The following is a 21,489-nucleotide window of genomic DNA, read 5'->3' on the forward strand; positions in this document are numbered from 1 at the left end:
AGTTCAATACCCAGCCGGCCCTTAGTGGAGCCAACACATCATACAAAAATTAAGACTGCATATGCCCAGCTGGCAAAAAGAGGACAGTGGGAAAGAGCCTGCAGAGTGTGTGTGTGTGTGTGTGTGTGTGTGTGTGTGCGTGCGTGCGTGCGTGCGTGCGAGTGTGTGTGTGTGTGTGTGTGAGTGTGAGTGTGTGTGTGTGTGTGTGTGTGTGTGTGTGAGTGTGAGTGTGCCAGGGAGAGTGAGTGAGACGCGAGGTAGAATAACTCTATTAGAGAACCACAGGGATGAAGGCTGGCGAGAGAGCAAGACCGAGCACACGAGAATGAAGGAGAGCAAGAGTGAGCAAGACATTAGTGCAAATGAATTAAACATCGGCCCAGAGATCTAAACTTCTGCTGAAAAAGTGGCCCACTAAATGGGGAGGAAGGAGGAGGAGTGGAGGCTTCACAACTTTCCTTCCGGTGACTCAATGTTCAATGAGTTGTGTGACACTGCCAACTCTATCAGTGACACAAATAAGCACTTCAACCCCTCAGTCATCACCATCAAGCAAACGCCCACTTGTGTGATTGGTAACTGCACTCATAACTCTTTTGTTTCAGCTCATTTCGGGTGTGAAAGAGAATACTTTGAAAACAGCTGATCGATTTCAAACCTCCGCTGAGAATGATTATTATATGCTCCTCTCAGGCAATATTTACCTCCACCACTGAGTCATGGTACTTAACTGTGTGTCTGGAATGCTGTTTACCCGGTCTGAAGGAGGTATTCTTGTAATGATCAATGCCATTAGGCAAGACCTGCCGTATTTCTGTCTCTGAGCAGCAGAGGTCAAATACATGACGAAAGGTACTCTCTGCTAACTGAAAACTCTCCTCGGCTCTTCTCCCTGTCTGTCTTTTCTCTCTCTCCCTCTCTCTTCTCCGCGTTACTTTGTCTGCTCTCTCCAGCCTAAAAGAACATCGTTTCCTATAATGTATTCTCACTCGCAGCCTTTCTCATAAAGACTTCAGTCAACACCTTTCCTTGCCCCTGGTGCAGATGAAGCACTGGAGTCTGGAGAAAATTAAACATTAACAGTGTGTCTCTTTTACACATCATTCTCCATAACAATCTTCTCTTTTAGCTCCCCTCCCTGCCTTCAACACCACTCTGCTTCCACCGAACCAAACTACCCAGCTTTTACAGAGAGCGAGAGAAAGAAATACTTAGGGCAGAAAAAATATTTTGTCGACAAGCACATTTACATAACCCTCCTAAATCGGAGCTGGCCTGTCATGTTTGCTGCTCATAACCTGCTGCTTATAATCCCGCCTGCATCCTCCTCTGATCCATAAAGCAGAGGAGCCAGCCACTTCAACAGCAGCCAGGACTGCCATCACTAACTCCTGTTAAGACAGGGCCATAAAGAGAGGAGAGGAGAGGAGAGGAGAGGAGAGGAGAGGAGAGGAGAGGAGAGGAGAGGAGAGGAGAGGAGAGAGGGAAGAGGGTGAGGGAAGAGGGGAGAGGAGAGAGGAGAGAGAGGAGAGAGGGGTGAGTGGAGAGGAGAGGAGAGGAGAGGAGAGGAGAGGAGAGGAGAGGAGAGGAGAGGAGAGGAGAGGAGAGGAGAGGAGAGGAGAGGAGAGAGGGAAGAGGGGTGAGGAGAGAGGAAAGGGGAAAGGGGAGAGAGGAGAAAGGAGAGGAGAGAGGGGTGAGTGGAGAGGAGAGGAGAGGAGAGGAGAGGAGAGGAGAGGAGAGGAGAGGAGAGGAGAGGAGAGGAGAGGAGAGGAGAGGAGAAAAATAAAAGAGAGGAACAGGGTAATTGGATTGGGGGATCTTCTTTTTGGCCGGGTCTGCTCTCTGTCATCACGCTCCAGGCCTGGCTTCTCTTAGTGCCTACAGCAGGTCTCAAACACACACACACACACACACACACACACACACACACACACACACACACACACACACACACACACACACACACGCGCTCACTCACTCACTCACTCTAGATGTGTAACTGCACTGAATTGCTACCCAGTTCAGGAGGCAAACAGTCCTGTGCACCGTTGAAGTCTGCAGGGTGTCGTGTGTGTGTGTGTGTGTGTGTGTGTGTGTGTGTGTGTGTGTGTGTGTGTGTGTGTGTGTGTGTGTGTGTGTGTGTGTGTGTGTGTGTGTGTGTGTGTGAGAGAGTGAGTGAGAGAGAGAGAGAGAGAGAGAGAGAGAGAGTGTTTGCATACTCCCTTAACAACTCACTAAATGGTTAAACAGATTACAGAGCGCAGTAAGTGGATTGTCACAGCTCTCTATCGCTCACTCAGGGTGTCTCTCCTGTGATTAAAAGTGGCCAGATTTCTCTCTCGCTCTCTGTCTCCTCCCCCCCCTCCCCCCCCCCCCCCCCCCCCCCCCACACACACACACACAGACAGACAGACAGACAGAAAGGTCATACTCCGCCATAAAAAGCTTCTTTTTTTTTGCTACTCTTACATTTTTAGATTTACACTTTGCTTTCACTACTACTAAGGTTTTCTGATATTCCTGATAGTAATATTTTTAATAAATAATCATTTTTGCTAAAAAAAAAAAAAAAAAAAAAATGGATCCAAACATAATACATTGGAATCAAATATTAAACTTATACTACTATTATCACATTTGACTTTTGTTTTTGTTTTCAGTTGAGTATGCAGTTCCACTTTGGTGTCTTCTAATTCGTTTCCTTAAACCTCTGAGGTCAAATTAAATTTCCTCACATTTAAGCTTCCCTTTTTTCCATTTTCTACCTTGCTCTTACAGGCTCCTGAATACTGATTGCCTGAGACTTCTGTTTAATAAACCTTTTTCACAGCAGACATTTTGACCGGCCATTGTAAGGAAAGCGCAGGTGTATTAATGATGGCTGCATTCCATTTAGGGAAGGTCCAGCTTTTGTGCATGTTGGTTCGCTGTTAGGTGACTGGGACACTTAATGGTATTCAGAGATCATTAATATACCTGTGCATACTGTGATAAGTCAAACTGTCTTCCGTGAAAAAGAGATTGTAACAAACTTTGAATTTCAGCAGGTAATTTAAGTCTTACTAACATATATTCTGGATTATGAGTCAGAGCTAAAAAAAATTTTTAGGTCCCAAAACCATCAAACCTCCCGTTATAACACTAATTCTGTTCTTCATGTTTTGACACAAGTTTCTGAAACGGGTTATAGCCACAGACTGCACGCACGATCATTATGTCTGCCATCTGAGTCATCATCAGGGAATGCCTGGTGCTTAGAGCAGTTGCAGATACAGAATGGGGCAGTACCAACAACAATTTCTGCAGCTGCAAGTTGAACATGCATTTCTACCGCAGGCCTATAATAATTCTACTGCATCTTTTTAATAAAGGTACAGTTTGTATAACGTTCATCCGTTCTGCCCTTAAACTCTGGTTTGGAGAAAGGTCAGATGACCTACATTCAGACCAATGGTAAAAGCAGATATATCTTGCTTCACTGAGTTGTTTAAAAAAAAAAAAAAAAAAAAGCATCTGCCTGACTTGTTTATGAGTGTATGCGCACGTGTGTGTGTGTGTGTGTGTGTGTGTGTGTGTGTGTGTGTGTGTGCGCGCGTGTGTGTATGTGCACATAAATGTACGTCTACTGATGACTGAATTTATATGGCTGTTTTCTATTCAATCTATACTCATTATTTGTGTGGAAAAAAAACTGCTAATGACTACATACAGCCACAGGCCATAAAAACACTACAGCTGCACCACTCTGTGTGTGCATGTGTTAGTCTATTGAGACCTCTGTGTGTGTGTGTGTGTGTGTGTGTGTGTGTGTGTGTGTGTGTGTGTGTGTGTGTGTGTGTGTGTGTGTGTGTGTGTGTGTGTGTGTGTGTGTGTGTGTGTGTGTGCGTGCGTGCGTGTGCGCTGTCCCCCCTTTGCATGTAGGCATCACTCCCATTTCAACCATCCAGCCCCCACCCAAACTACACACACACACACTCCTCTACAGCTTCAGCTTCAGCTTCACCCACGTCTCATCTTGCTCCTGGCCACTAGGCTACCCCCTCCCTCCTCCCCCCCAACACACACACAAATAAAACACACACTTACAGCTCATTGATTTAAGTCAATGCGAGTGTATCCTAACCTTCCGAGGACGGTGTTTGAAGTCTCTCTTACCTCCCCAGACCCACTCATAGGGCCAGACACAGCCTAGAGTCCTGCAAGAGTGCAGACAAACACACAACACAACAAAACACAACGCAACACAACCCAACAGCAGCAACAGCAGCAACAGCAACAACAACAGCAGCAACAGCAACAACAACAGCAGCAGCAGCAGCAGTCCCATCCACACCACCCATACACACATTCCCACCAGGCTGAGAGGATGCCGCAGGCAGGGGCTACATACCCGCAAACACAACACACACACACACACACACACACACACACACACACACACACTCTAACGTTCTCTGTGTATTACCAACACTAATGAGCTGATAGATGTTCAACAGAGGCAAAGAAGCAGGCAATCATTTCCTCAGAGTGAGGCAAGAAGGGAGAGAAAATCAACAGCAGTAAGTGAAAATGTGTGTGTGTGCTTGTGTCTGGGGTCTTGTTTTATTTTCTCTCTGCCTCACAGCATCAAGGCTTCCAGAGGTTAAGGCTGAGCAACGGAGCAAAGCTAGCCAAACTGAGGCCTGCAGGTCCTGCTGGGACCCCTGTGGTGAGGCTGGCTTCCATTTAGCTTGTCAGGGGGAAAACACGGTAATGAGAGGAATTACTAAACAATCACATTCACAGAAAGAGACGGCAACGAGCGGGTTGGTGTGAAACGGCTCTTTTGAAAAACATGTCAGGAAAACAAGTTTAAATTAAAGGTTTAAAAAAACAAAACAAAGTCCACCTTCAGAAAATAAGATATTATATTGTGTGCAAATAACTGACTCCTCCCGAGCAAAAACAAAAAAAAACAAACCCTAAATGATTTTCTCAAAGATAGCCAAATCAAAAAAAAAGCTTCAATGAAAGGTGGCCAGTCGTTTCATTTCTTTAACCCTAAGCTCATTATACCAACTCCAGTTTTACATACACAGGGAAAAGACGTCTCTCTGCAGCCATGAGAGGTCTCCACACTGCTCTCTGCGCCCATTTCTTACTCAAATGACACTAAATTGAGTAAGACGGGCAAAACGCGTGCCCGCGACCTGGCACAGACAAGGAGTTCAGCCTAATTGGACAGACCCCTCTGATTGAGGATGTGAAGGTAGCCAGCCCACGCTCTTCCACTACCTCGGCGATACAGAGGAAAAGAGATCGACAGCCCCCAAAGGGGAAAGGTGTGGACTCGCCTTGAAAGCAGACAAATTCTTTGGCGAAGATGTTTGTTTTGAGGAGGGTGAGAAAAGAGTGAGAGTATGTATGCACACACACACACACACACACACACACACACACACACACACACACACACACACACACCCCGCGCGTATGTGTGCATTAACAACATTACGGCACAGGAAAAGTGAGCCCTGACTGTTTTCCATCCATAACCTAAACAGATTCCTTCAAGCCTGATCAAAGCCTGAACCACCACAGCGCTTAATGATGCCAAAACCTTTTTAACAACCAAGTTAAAAACTACTTGTAATTAGAAACAGTTTTTAAAAACCTGTCCCTTTCTGTGGAGACAAAGCCATCTGTTAACGTTAAGAGTCTACATCTCTGCTCATTAATTGCAGGTGGGAACTGGGTCGGAAAATCAGGTGAAGAACGCTGGTACATTCAAATGACTCGTCTGTCGTTCAGGCAGATGTGCACTTGTTAACACGGCACAATGTTTGTTTCTTCCACTCTGATTTAGAGAAATAGGAGAAAACGCTGACAAGTACTATTCATAAAATGAAGCTTGACCTGATGCGCACAAGGAATTATAAAAAAAATATACCAGGTCCACTTGAACGCATGACTCAAAGGTTAAGTTGTGCAGAAAACTGTCATTCAACAGAAATTCCAGCGAACACTGGGGATGTCCAGATGACCTTCATTTAGTCATACAAACCTGAGAACATCAAGTTTAGCCACTGTGCACTGGAATTTCTGCTGCATGACAGTTTGTCTGCATCATTCCAGCTTCAGCTCAGCACTCTGCTAGATGAACGAGCTCAGAGCGACACACAGGTCTACCATCTCGTGACGGAAGTTGTGTGTTCATTAATGCGTTATACTGAACTGTAATAATGGAGGACGACGGATACGAATGGAGATCTTTGTACTTTGCTCCGGGAATATTTGGAACAATGGAATTATTATGGAGGAGTTCAGCTAGTTAAGACTAAATTGAAGTCATAATTTGATGAAAAAAAACTAAATCACACATTATGTTTGAAATAAATATCAATTCCAGGATTTTTATGTCTTTATGAAAACAACACTAATTAATATTATATATGTAATTGTTTGATAACATTCAGTTTTACTTTAATTAAAATCAACATACAAGAAACATGAAGGGGGTTGTTGATGAAGGGGTACCGAGTTCCTCTGATTAGAAGCTGGGCGGGTATGTCAGACAAATCAAATTTGAGGAACTACCTGCATATTCAGCCAACTATATAACAATACACAGTACACAAGTGTTTTTCTCTTCAGGTACTCTCTCTTATTGAGAAAACTATCAACGAAGAGAAAAACACAAACATTTGTAGCGGTGGTTAAATTCTTAAAGTTAATACTCTCTCTGTAAATACCAAGTCAGATGATTATTCACAGCAAACCCGACCTACTGACCCTGTGCACTAGTCTGGGAGAAAACACACACACACACACACACACACACACACACACACACACACACACACACACACACACACACACACACACACACACACACACACACACACACACACACACACACACACACACACACACACACACACACTTACCCTTTGCCACTGGTGACACACACACACACTTACCCTTTGCCACTGGTGAAAGGCTACAAGATCTCTTAACAACAGCTCGTCTTTTTCAATAAATTTTGCATGAAAACATGCCGCTGGAGCACCAAGTTGCCTGCTGTCATACTAGAGGAATCTTAAATGTTTAATGACAACAACACCAAACACATGTGCGCACGCACAGAGTCAGTGTCAGGGTGCCGCTCCGAGGGGCCCCTCTTTCATCCTGACAGACACTATGAAGCTCCCGAGCCTCTCCTCCACCCCGCCCCGCCGTCAGCATGGCACTGCTGCGCTCCTCACCCGGCAAGGAAACCTGGATGTAAATGAGGTTAAAGTGTGTGTACGTGCACGTGTTTGTGTGCAAGCGGTGAGGATCAGGGGCTTACATACACCCCACCCCCATCACCATTAAGAACAGAAGGAGAAGAAAGGAAAAGACAGAGGGAAAAGAAGATGTGGCGTGTCATAGACAGGATGTACAGTAAAAAGCCCCGTTTTCCATATTCCTGAAACGTCTCGGTGCCTTTCTTCTGCTACAGACGGACTTGTTAGGCGCCTTGACTCCCGTGGGAGCATCCGTGGAATAACGAGAACATCCATGTCAGGCAGGTTTTGGACAGTAATAACATCATATCAACGTCCACAGACACAGTGACGGCTATTTCGACTGCTATCAACTCTATAAGTGAGGTCACGGAGACACGAAAAATCAAAATTCAGTCAAAATGTTACCTTACAAGCAAACTTCATTATCTAACGATGGTTAGCACAAACTGCAGTATCGTGTATTTCTATAAAGAATTGTGCATTTTTAGTAATTACAAAACACTGTTCAAATGAAAGTAAATTCATGGTAAAATTCCAACAACCATAACATAAGAATTGATATATACTAATTATATGTATAAAGTATATCCTACGCATGTCAAGGCCATTCACTGTCACTCAGGTTTTGGCATATTCATACGTACCGGGCAAAAAGATACACCCGCTCTCCTCCCAAACTGCAGTACAGTTGGTATCCCAGAGATACTGTATATAGATTTAATCCTCAAGCACAGGTTTTAGTAAACTGGAAGGCCAGATAGTAGAATAGACAGTTTGATATATATTACCGCTGCCACAGGTGGAAATGCAAACACACGCACACACACACACACACACACACACACACACACACACACACACACACACACACACACACACACACACACACACACACAGACAGACAGACAGACAAGCTAAAGCAGGGTCAGAGATAAAGGGAAAGATTCCTATCGATGCTAAAGGATATTGAAGCCTTAATAAGAAAATAGATATAGTCTGCTGGCCTTACATTTCACTGTAAGCTTTATTTGTTTTCTTGATACTGATCTAAGAAAGGCAATATGTAATAGCTTTAAATAAATGGAGCACTTTCCCTTTAAAAGCAAAACTCCATGCTCTGCTCACAAAGAAATCTTGAGCGCCAACGTTTTCAATGGTGACCAACCAAAGTCGCCACAATGACAGAAAGAAACGGTACAAATTGTGTAATTCTAAATAAGCAATAAACCATAACTTGAATATCATGTCAATGCAATTATTTCTAACAGTGGGCCCGTTATATAATACTGGCTACATACATAAAATGAGTTGTGTTCAATAAACCTTCAGTTAAGATTCACTCTCACAGATACATTTTTGTCTTTCCTGAGATTTTACTGAATAAGATACAGCGCACACACAGCGTCAGAGAAAGTTGCTAAAGTGCTGTGACAGTTTGACAATAGTGCAAAATCAAAGTTAAAAATTGTTCTGAGATGCACTACTGAATTTTTGTTTCTGCTCGTGATAAGTTTCATCATCTGACTGCACTGTTACATCAGGAATACATCTGAGGAATGGAGATCATTTTCAGTCAGATCAAACAGTCATAAAATCATAAATTGCCATATGGCTATTACTGCATGTTTCTGTTAGTAACACCAATGAAAAGCCTAGAAAATACTGCCTGAAAATAGTTTCTCCCTGACAAGTTTATGTGCAGTCAAAGCTGTATTTCAACATGACTTAAGTATTCCTTTGAAAAAATAGACACAAAAACTCACAACTTAATCTTTACAATACACATTTTTAAGTCTATAAACTTCTTTTCAAAGTTGTATGTAGAATATTTGACTGATTGATTAATCTTCCAGATATTTTTCCAATTAATCATTTAGTTGTTTAGTTGAGTAAACAGTGAACTAAGCCCTTTATAATTTCCCGCAGTCCAAAGAGATGTCTCTGAACTGTTTATATTATTCAGCCAACATTGGTCCCTGGATGAAACCCTGTTTGAAAACCCAACATTCAAAAAGCTGGAACAAGCTCATGTTTCGGCATTTTGATGATCAGAATAGTTACCGATTAACTTTCAGTCAGTCAACTAATCAATTAATCGACTAGTCGTTGATCTACTGTTGAATAACTTGGGCCAACACGGCCGAGCCGGTGCGTTTCGATTCCGGTTTATCTGAGGGACTAAAGTCTCTTAAACTCAAGTGTAGCACAACAGCTGGTCCGCATCCCTCTTGAGATCCGTGGTGTGATATGAACATCTGTGCTATTCAATATGACAGACAACAACTGGGTACCAGTCATATTACAGAGGCCTCCAATCCCATCACAGAATGCGACGCTGGAAAGAGACGAGGAGTCCTATTGTGGTAGCGGCAGAGAGGTCTCTAAGGTAGTTACACCTGTACCGGAGTGTAGCATTGTTAAAGTACACTGAACCTCTTCCTTGTCTCTATTGCAGTGTTTTACAGACGTAAACTTGCAAGTGAAGATGTCCTTTGCCAACTTTTTTCATTTTAATGAGTGCGCTCCTGCTTATTGTTTTCTTCCTGGCAGAGGTGTATATGATTTCGTTACGTTTCCAGACTTATTGCGGCCGGGGCCAGAGGGTGAAAAGAGGAGTTAAAGACATCAGACATCAGCTGGTGGCCGACCCACCCTCTAAAAACGGAACTCCTAACTACCATATATTCTTATATCAGCATGACATTTTCTTACAAGAGGGAATTGTATCACATTACAAGGCCCGTGTAGCCCGATGCTTGATTGCAAGGGGAAATAGAGGAAGAAAGGCAATGATGGATTGATGGATGGACGGGTCGGGTGATGGATGGACGGATGGAGGAGCTGTGGCCGGACTCCATATTTGTGTCTGTATTACACAATTCAACATATTCTGCTCTCCTGTGGAGCCAACGGTTTAGATTGAGCAGCAAAACTTGTTTGGGTACATCTTGTTTGAAGCATAATTCCCCACTTACCCCTTTTTGTCTGCCTTGTCTTTACTCTTGTCCTTGTCCTTGTCTCTGTCTCTTCCTCTGTCCCTCTCCTTCTCCCGGTCGCGGCCCTTTCGCCGGCTGCGGTTGCGCTCTCTGCTGCGGCTCCTCTTGCGGCTGTGGCTTCTTCGGCGGCTGCGGCTGCCGCTCTTACTGCGAGACCGCCGGTGGCGAGAATGAGACCTGAAAGAGATGAAAGGTGACAAGATAGTTAACATTACAGCTGATGAACCACCGACGATACAACATTTTCTCCCGGTGAATAAGTGAGACACGCCTTTTCCTTATGTCTACTCGCTGCCTTGTCTTTTACTTCAGTTAATCACGGTCTGTATTTCCCAGAATGCCTTTTAATCACTTCCAGCGAATGTGGCTGAGATTGTTTCACTCAGCGAGTCGGTCACACATGTGTGTGTGGCAGCAGGTATATGAAATAGGAATAGTTGCTGCAGTGGATTGTGCTCCCACTGAGGAAAACACATCTTGTGGATGCATTGCACTGCAGGGCATTCATTGCTTGTTGAGAAATTCTATGGCTCTTCTATGATGGATTTCTCCCTCCAACATTGTTAGGACTGTATTGTAAAATAATCACAATACACAAAAATCAGCTGATGCAATGGCACTAAACTCAAGTAAAAGCAAGTGCGCAACACAATCTTTTCTCACTTTCTATTATCACACTGTTTACATCTGTTAAAACACAAAATGAAACTCACAAGGATCAAATTTGTAACAGTGGATAGGTTCATCCTTCATTGGCCATGCCTAATAATTGTTATATTATTACACGCACACGCACACACAAGCACACACTGTCGAAATTGAGCCAATTACAGGCTGGCTCAGAGGAAGACCTGTCCTCAGTATTGATCCTGACATTGGCCCTCTGGTCTCGAAAAGATTTACAGTGGGAGATTTACTTTGTTAGCTATGACACACAAACATAAAGACACCGGCAATAAGAAGATTCAAAGTGTAACTTATGTCTCAGTCTCCATGACACAAATTAACGCTAACTGTACAAACTTATTTATGTGTCACTGCACATGCCTCTAATAACGCAGACATGTTCTGCAAGTGTGTTTTTGAGACTGCATTAAGCACGTGTGCGTGTGTGTGTGTGTGCGTATGCGTGTGCGTGTGTGTGTGTGTGTGTGTGTGTGTGTGTGTGTGTGTGTGTGTGTGTGGACCATGATTTGAAACCCCAGTAGAAATCAGTAGCTGAAATGCCGTTATTTTCCATCATCTATCATTTTATTGATTTGTCTATAAAAACAGTCAAACCTGCTGTCCACGAGCTTTATTGCTTTCCCCCCTTTATTAGTTTGCAGTTTGGGACATCCAGAGCTGTCTCTCTCCCGACAGCAAACTAATCATTTTCTTCACATGCCTGTCACCATGCTAACAGACAACACTCTGACATCTGTTGCAATCAATTAGGCTGGGGCGATCCTGATCACTGGAGAGTCGCTGCATAGTTCAGGTTCTCTACAAAAGGGAATCTCACTGGGAAAAAAAAACATGACTTCAAGTTCAGGGTTTCAAAGGCACTGAAGTCCAATCTGCAGTGAAAGCGAACATATCTCATCATCTATATCTATCAGCAAAGGTCAGACAATGACCAATATCTTTGAAACATTCAGTACACAATACAATTATACTGTAAATCAATTTCAATTAAAAGAGTTGATTCCATCTTTACTTTATATATTTTCAATGACATGTTACTGTTGCTGAAACCAACCGTTATACGCATTATTAATTATTCCTTATTTTTCTTAACTGTTTCACACAAATTTTTAACATTTTTTGAAGAAAAAAACATCCATCAGTTTCCCAGACCCCGAGGTGACATCTTTAAATGTCCTGCTGTCCCAGAGAGGACAGAGCAACTTAAAAAAAAAATTGTAGGGCTGGGTATCAATCAAACATTTTCAAAAATGAACAATTACATTACGGTACAAATGTTTAGTTGTCATGCGGTTTAAAGGGGGGGGGGGGGGGGGGGGGCTGTCGTCAGGTTATTTTCTGTAGCTACAATTTACCAACGTTCCCTAAACGCCTCACATGCTAACAATAGATGCCAGTTTGCCCACTGTACACAGAGAAGACTCTAGTTACTGCAGCACACGCAACTCGGACAGCTGTCTGCCCAAAAGAGTGGAAGAAGAAATAAGTAAAATAATCTTAATGTAAGGACTCGAAATATAGTGACTCCAAGCCATCGTCCAAGTAAAGGCTATGTATGGTAAACTCTCCCATGAGATCTACTCCTGTGTAAATGTTGCAGAAGTAGGTATCAATATTTAGTATCAAATGAAAAGGTATTTCTTAATAGTTAGTGAATAGTACCAAAGCACTTCGCTCTGTGCCATAAAAGTGGCAAAGTTCAGTACCAAGCTCTACTCAAAGCCAGTAATTTACAAAAAAAAAAAAAAAAAAAGATAAATTGATTGTCCAAACTGCTCCAGAATAATCTTCTGTTTATCAATTTATCGAATAATTGTTTTAGCTCTAGTTACAACAATACTGTACTTATCAGAGCAGTCCCTCAGTAGTAGATTTTTTTTTTTTCCCCCACAGTAAATCCAGTCAGACACTCAAACAGCCACCTGGAGTGATTATCAGAACTAATCATTATGACACATCCAATTTAGAGGTGGAGCTGAAAGCAGTCATCAGTCATAGGACATTTGATTCAGCATATTTAATATAGTGTTTACTGGAGCTACGATTAGGGTCTGAGAATCACTTCTAATGGAAGTTGGAAAAGAAAAAGATTGGTGTTTTTTGGGGTACGGCGTCTCGGGGCGAGATAATCCATCAATGGCCCGAGCAGACCTTGGAATGAGTGAATCTCTGTGTTAACAATGCCTGTGTATGTTTGTAATCAGCAGTACATGAGGGGACATACAACAGAGCTGCACTGTTCCAAGCCTGAGTCCTGTATTTACAGCCAAGCAAATTGTGGCCAGAAGCAGCAGATGCAATGAACACGATTTCTCTCCCTCCCTTTCTCTCCCTGTCTCCGTCTCCCTTTCTCCCTCTGATGGCAAAGAAAACAGTCCACTTCTGGGGTGTGCAGCAAATTAAATCTACTGTAGTTAATAGAGTGAGCCTATGCTGCTAAATGTCAATTTCCTGACCAAGTCCTTCCCCTTGGAGAATGATTAGCTAATTTGAGGCTGGGGATAAATGGGCTAATGCAGGACACACACAGATAAACAGCCACCGTTGGACCCCATTCCAAACCCTTCCCCTGCTTTACATTTTACTGGCCTTATTATCTCCAGGGAAAATGGGTCCCCCTATGACCTAAACATATTTTCATTTCTAATAAAAGGCCCTTGCTGGTTGCCCCCACGTGCAACCCCCCAACCAACCCACCCACACACACACACACACACACACACACCCCCACACAGCCTCCTTCCTCCATTCCTTCCTCGTTTCATCGTCCAATCCATTAAAATCGGAGCTCTGCAATTGGCTGGGACCGGTTTCCTGGTGAATTATCAATAGAGTAATTATGCTCCATGTTGGGAGCTGGGCTGAAGCTTATCGCCGCTGACCCCCCGGTGCGCGCCAGGATATGATCCCTCACCACAGCCCATTGGGGTAATTATGTGGTCGGGTGTGAAGCTGGATGGTGTGTTACCTTTATCTGTATTCTATTTCTGTTTTCATTGAAAATTGGACATTAATGGCAGCTACATGATACCACTAGTGTCAGATACAGGTGAACGTCTCCAATGGAATCTGACCCCAGTCAAATCATTATTCACAGTACGCAGCGTAGAGACAGGTAGCACACGAAAACACACACACACACACACACACACACACACACACACACACACACACACACACACACACACACACACAAAGACCAATCATCCGCACTGTTCCTTTAACCTTATCTTGGCCCTATTCGAGCAGCAGTGGCGGACATTCATACTCTTCCTCCATTTTCCCATCCACCATCCTCAGTTGGGAAGACAAAACAAAGTCAATGCCGATATTGTATTTGTCCTGTGGTAGAAAACACCACCATAACTGCTGGGAACATAGCTCGTCTCCCCAGTGATGCCCCGAGCAGCGTGTCTGTCCATTAGGCCAGCGGAGCGCAGCGGTGATTAATCGCTATGCAACTTTAACCCTATCGTATTTCAGTGGAGATCGGCGACAGTGACCCTTCTCTGACCAACAATTCGCTTAAAGCCAGAGATAGTTGTTCTGTATAAATAAATAAAAAAAATCAACATCTCAGTTTTCTGACCAGATATAGTATATGTGACAGAGAATCTAAATAATTGATCATAATAACTTTTACTTTTGCATCTCGCCATCACTTTGTGTTGAGCTACGGAAGCAACAGTAAATGTGCCAATGGAGAGACCTAAAGTCCTGCAACACTTGTGAACCAGCCTCCAGGCCCGTGTCTGTGCCGTTACCCTCCATTACAGATTATTGGTGGTTTTTGTTCATCCTTTTTCTCTGGAGTCACAGTATGAGTGCATTTTCTATTTTAAACTTAAGATAAGTCACATCTTTGTCAATTTAATAGATAGATGTAACAAAATTATTTCGTTAACATTTGCAGTTTTTGCGAGTCTAAACGTAAATGCACAATCCCTAGCATAATTTTATATATTTTTTTTACATGAATTATTACTATGTCTGCTTTTCAGAAAGATTAATAAAAAAAATTTAAAAAAAATAAACTCTATGCACAAACACAGAAATGAATGATAAAAGTCAATGGGCCCCAGAGGCGCAGTAGAATGGATACCACAACCAGTAATAGCGACTAAAATCACAAAGATAAAGCCAAGTTCACACTTATGCCTTCAGACAATGTTAATTGTGGCATGTTGGACAAACTGAACATAAATGGTGGCTTGCATGATTTGTCAATGACCAGGACCTGCACAGCCTTATTCTATAAAATACTTCTTTTTTCAGACAGCATGATGCCAGAGCAATACAAAGCAGGACTTGATACACAATACCACAAATGTTTCTGGCATATAAACTGGCATATCAATAGCAAATAGACAACCTTTTAAGTTGTTTGGCATCAACTGATTTTCTCACAGAAAAGTGACATTTTGATAACCTAAAACTTATTTGTTCTTTGTCTGTACAATTGTTTCACTACATGACCAAACCAATTAAGTAACAGTAAAACCTTAGATTTGAGTACTCTCCAGCCACACACACACACACACACACACACACACACACACACACACACACACACACACACACACACACACACACACACACAAACACACACAAACTACAAAAAAGCTTGCCAGTCTACTTTTCCAAGCAACAGACAGATTGAAAAAGAAACGGGCCTATTGAAAGCGAGACGTTCCATATTTGAAGAACTTCATTAATGCACTGTTCCCCGCAGAGTTATTTCCAGTGACAGAGCACACAGCAGCAGCTTCATGTTCAAGTTAAAAGTCACTTTTCTCTTTTTTTCTGCCATTTCAATGTGTCTAAAAGCACCTTGAGTGAGCAATGTGCATTTCCTGCTGCCAAAAGACGTGGAAAACAGCTGTTCCTGCCTGACGCTGCCTGCTGAATGGAATGCAAATATGTTAACCATCCAGAATTTATTACTTTTGAGTGCTCTTCAAACGCAACGGCAGACACAAGTTTAATTTATGATATTCCTCTAATTATGAGAGCTGTTGAAATCATTTCCCAAGCTGCTTCCTCCTTCCAAGCAGCCACATTATCTGTTCCCTCGATTCACAGTACACGCACACACGCAAACACACACACAGACTCAGTCAACCACTGTGCACACCCACACAGAAACATAAATATACACACACACACACACACACACACTAAATAACACACAAGGAATCACTGCAAAGTAGCTGATTGTGAGCACAATTAACACAGCAAAGACCTAGCATGAAAGATTCTCAAAAATGTTTTTTCTTCATTCCCCTCTGCTTCATAAAAGCAATGTTTAGATTTGTCATAATCTTCAGTTTGCTTTTAATTTAGCAGTCGTCAACATAAACGTCTGCAATGCCCTGCTATGCTGTAAAGCAGAAATGAGACCTCATGCAGGCCACCCACTCACTACCTCCCGGACCTACCCAAACACACACACACACACACACACACACACACACACACGGATACAGCCACAAGCCACAAGGTCAAGTCATTTAGCAGAGTTCAAAGGCCTTCAAAGTCCCTTCAGATCTATATGAACCTACAACGGCCGGCCGATGATGAGGGAAAAGATGACTTTCTGCAGCAAGATATGGTTTCCATGTGTGTGTGTGTGTGTGTGTGTGTGTGTGTGTGTGTGTGTGTGTGTGTGTGTGTGTGTGTGTGTGTGTGTGTGTGTGTGTGTGTGTGTGTGTGTGTGTGTGTGTGTGTGTGTGTGTGTGTGTGTCACCGCATGCATATGTGTTGATTACCCGGTGTCTTCATTGCCACATATGCCCAGTGTCACTCAGCCTCCTCATCGCAATCCTAAACTTGGCCGTCTGGTGTGCACCCGCAACCTTTGACCTCTGTGCAGCCGCAGCTCGACATGACACCCATTAGCAGCTGGAGCCGAGTCGGGTGGAGGGAGGGGGGGAGTCCCCAGCTCAGCCACTCAGTCCAGACACAAGGTCAAGTGGAGGTCACACTTAGACTAGGTGCTAACTTGCCAACTCGCTCACAGCCACTCACGCAGCTGAAACCCACTTTTTTCCCTCCTTCCATCCATCACAGCTCAGAACAATTAGTTACGCCGAGAGAGTTGTTTTGGTTGTCATTGCCTCGATCTGTAAGAGGGTGGAAAGCAGAGAGGGAGTAAAAGTAGAAGGACAGAAGAGGAGGAGGAGGAGGACAGGGAGTGCAGACTAGGGGGGAAGACGATAGGTGAAGGACAGCAGGAGGCTGTGGAGAGAGAAGGGATGAGATGAAGGGGGGAAAAAAGCTTATAAAAGTTGGGGAGTCAAGAACAGCCAGGATAACAAAAAAGGCAGAGAATGACAAAGAAATTGGGACTTCTGGAGAAGACAGAGCAGACAGCCGTACTTCACATCAAGCTGGCTCCAATTAGCAGGTGTGCTCTCAGACGCTCGCTCTCCCTCTCTCTCTCTCTGGTCAGGGAAGATGTATTTTTCTGCCTTTTATACGCATGTATTTATGAAGTGGTAGGAGATCTGAGGGCTCTTAGCATAACAGCCTTTTATTGTTTAAATGTGGAGTGCTCGGCCCAGTGTGCTTAAGTGATTTAGGAACCTCACAACTCCGGTATAAGAAAAATCATAAACGCTGAGACAAACCATGTGGGTGGACTGTAAAAAGCACAGAGGAACGGGCCGACAAAAAGCAGACACACATTCCACTACTAAAGGGAAACTACACTTAATTAAACACCCAAGTCACAACTGCAATAGCGCCCTGTAAAAAAAAACCCATAGAACTATTAGTTTCGCCTCTTCGGTGAAATAACATAGAGTTGTCTTCTGACAGAACAGAGGCTTGTCTCATGAAGAAGTTTCTAAAAATCACTTTTTTTTTATGAACCACGGAGAAGGAGAGAGAGAGAGAGAGAGAGAGAGAGAGAGAGAGAGAGAGAGAGAGAGAGAGAGAGAGCGATGAAGAAATGAATAGAAAGAGAAAACAACAACCTTGAAGAGAAAAAAGCCTCCAGCACTTCTGTCGCTTCACGTAGTCTACATGTAGCCCTACATGTCGAACTGGAAGTCGCCCATACAGAGGGAAGATTTGAGCTTCTTTTATGAATCCCGGCTGGTGGAAAGAGTGATTTTCAACACTGACCTGAACGACTGAAGAGAATCGGAGACAATCCAGTTTCATAAACGATGAGCACAAAATTACATTGAAAACACATGGACCTTCTCTGGTACAATTCAATGCGCGCAACAACAGTTTATGTATCTGAGACGATTCGTTTTGGTTTTTTTGCACACACACACGCGCACACAACACACACTGCTGAATTTACAGTGGCGCCCGACTGATTTATCAATTGGCCGATTTTAATCATCTTACATTGGCCTATCACAAATATATCTGTTTAGGTATGTATATTTTCTGATATGGGAACTTTTTTATTAAAGATAATGCAGAAAAAAGATGTTTGGGGTAATGCAGACATTGTTCTGTTTGCGGGTTTTTTGGGGTTTTTTTTTATTTATAGTTATTTATAATTATTGCATTCCCGGTGAAGTTCACAAATGTTCCCTGCTGGTAGGTCAGTATATTTAAAAACAATTTTTTTTTCCTAATTCTGAGCATATTTTATATCTAAACTGTTTCTTTATCTTGTGTAATATTGGCTCTTTTTAAAAATGCCTATACGTACTAACATTCAAATAAAAAGTCAAAAGACTGAATTACTATGCAGAGTTTGAGGCACTATCCACGATGCCCCATGTTATAGTGATGTCATGAATGTCATTCATAACACATCTGCAGTAGCACACGGGCGCACACACTTTGTTATCCCACTTTTAGTGAGTGTCAATATCCCACTGAGCTTACAGAGAAATCTGGCAAACCTCCACTCCAACAAAACCGTTGACTGCATTTAAAATAATTACATTTTCCTGCTTTGATTTGGTGCCAAAATCACAACGTTAAGTTCTCTGTTCAGCCAGTCACAGAAGCGTTCTGCTCTTTGTTCAACCAATCATACGACAGTTGGCCACACTTCCTTTGGCCGATCCATCTATCTCCACTTCCTCCTCATGTTCTCGACTCTGCCAAAAGCCAAATGGATAGATGGGGCAAAAAGGAAGACAAATTTCAAACAGAAAACCTCACGCGCATGCTGAAAAAGTGTTTCATTACTTTAAAAAAGATTGTCAAGGTTTCAGTCACGGCGCACATGATCCTTGTTTCATTTCTCTGCCATTCTCCCTCATTTTTCTCTTCTTTTTTCCACAAATAAATTACTAAGCGTGTGAGTGAAACCACATGCCTGTGTGTGTGTGAGTGTTTGTGTGGTTGCTTTCCTTGTCCAAAGTGAACTGACAAGTGCAGGCAGTGGTTCCATTAGCTGGCAATTTGCTCTCAAGTTGTCTGGGGGGGTAACGGAGCTTCTTTTTTTTTTTTTTTTGGTGGGGGGAGGCAGGGGGGGGGAGTGGGGTAAGACAACGCACATGGCTCTACTTAGGACGAGTTAAGTGAGGTGCTCACACACATAATCTGAGGCCATCATTCAAACACTCCTGTAACACACACACTCTTACATGTGAATTTGACACAGCCTAAATGGAGATCAAACCTCGGATAATGGAAGCAACAATCAATTGTAAACACAGACATATCAACTAATGTTTGAAAATCCATTGATGGATGTGTCGTAGACAGTCACAAATTTATCTAAATATGATTGTGCCAGCATACTATAAAGACTCTATACAGGATGTCTACACATGCATCCTCTGAGTCCCGGTGTCCATATGGTTTGAGCCAGAGCTTAACTAGTGTACAAGGTAAACACGGCTGACTGAGGTTTGTCCATGGATGCTCTCTTAGCTCGGGTCTCTATGGACGGGCTCAAAACCTGGCCACTAAATCACACAAGGCACATAAACATACACACACCCCCACCTCCCACACACCTCCCTCCCTCTGAGTGTAGTATGTTTAAGAGTGAGGAGAAGCACTGCGGACAGACGGTGGCGTTTATCTGTGCATAAATTAAGAGCAGAAGCTGTTAATTAAAGGGGGGGCTGAGGGGGGCGGGGGGGGAGGGGGGGACAAGCGCAGATAAAATAAAACTTTGCAAATCGACTGCTTGGCAAGGTGACCTCAGAGCACCGGCCGTCATTCTACGACCCGCTGTCCTGCTGGGCGAGTGACACGGGGGGGAGGGGGGGGGGGGCAATGTGCAGGTCCGGCTATGAGCATATGAGCAGCAGGCAACTGGTAGACCCCCTCCCCTCTTCCCCCCCGCCTCTCTTTCTCTGTGTATCGCTGTCTTTCTAGCTCTCTCTCTCTCCCCTCCTTCTCCGCCCAGAGCGTTATTAGACCCAGGGCTCTGCTGCGGCTCCAAACAGCTCAATGACAACACACAGGGCCTGCCAATTAGAAATAATTAGACAGTCATTTCAGTGGCAAGTCTTTTTAAGTGCATATATAACGATGCAATGATGCTTATTAGCCGGCCTGAGCTGGCGAGGACCAGGGCCTCAAACGCTTTGGTGCTGGAGAAAATAATTATGCCAGTGATCACAAAGCGAGCTGCACATCTCTGTACTTCACCTCCACGCGTTTCAAAAATCCACTTCATTAGCTCCCGTAATTAATCCTCCATTAATTGCAGGAAAAGCCCAGTTTACCTCCCTTCGTTTCTAATTATCATCTTATAAATAGTTATGGTTCTAATTAATGTGTTCATTAGGCAGGATATTTCTCTCAAAGCCTTGCTGGGAGCCAAAGGTCCGGCTCAGCTCTCTCTGAAGCCTAACCAGCCAGAAGGTGAGGCCATCCTGCCTGCATTTGCTTTTATTTTACTACATTCAACCTCCTAATTGGCATTTAAAACCCAATTTGGAAGAACTTCAAGAAGCTTAAATAGGAGAGAGAGACAGAGAGAAGGAAGGAAGGAGAGAGAGAGAGAGATACATTTGGTGTTCATTTTCCTATGCCAGAGCTAAAAGCGTTTCTGTCTCTGTCTTTCTCTTGGTCTGGCCAGACGGATGAAGCTTTTCACTCTGAACACAATGAGGGCTGATTGCATGTTAGTAGTCTTTGGCATTATAAATGTTGTATTTGCTAAACAGAGAATCTGTGTCTCTACCAAAGAAATAACAGTGGGAATAACAAACTTCTACTGGGTTTCAGGCATCAAACAACCAAATTCGGGGTTTGGTACACAGATATAAAGTAACCAGCCAGGTGTTTATGTTAATCCCAAAGACGTGCGTTCATTCACAAAACTTCCAAAAATGAAAATTCCTCAACCCTCTCAATTACCAGGGAGGTGATCTGACAGATTTTATCCAGTTTTTTTTAATTAACTTTTGTTATTCTAAAACCTACATAAACCTACATATTGTTTATGTGATAAGAATTTATAATATATGTAGTTATTTAGGGAAACCTAAATCAAGTATTTTCAAATATGTTTTGAGCTCTGCAAAGTTGTTATGTTGTTTTCAACATTTTAGAAAATTATGATTATATGTGTGGCATTCATTTATAACTATAATCTT

At 43.1% G+C, this 21,489-nt stretch overlaps 1 protein-coding gene across 1 annotated transcript in view; it reads right to left on the reverse strand.

Moving 5' to 3' along the window:
* Positions 1–21,489, reverse strand: part of rsrc1 (arginine/serine-rich coiled-coil 1) — a 116,504-nt gene that overhangs the window by 83,849 nt on the left and 11,166 nt on the right. Inside the window, exon 4 of the mRNA XM_069148093.1 lies at positions 10,247–10,444. Coding sequence (XP_069004194.1) covers positions 10,247–10,444 — 198 coding nt within the window. The remainder of the gene's footprint in view (positions 1–10,246; positions 10,445–21,489) is intronic.

The sequence above is a fragment of the Embiotoca jacksoni genome, unplaced genomic scaffold (genome assembly GCF_022577435.1).
Source record: "Embiotoca jacksoni isolate LCO1_2020_lvr unplaced genomic scaffold, fEmbJac1.0.p SCAF_14, whole genome shotgun sequence".
Taxonomy (NCBI): domain Eukaryota; kingdom Metazoa; phylum Chordata; class Actinopteri; family Embiotocidae; genus Embiotoca; species Embiotoca jacksoni.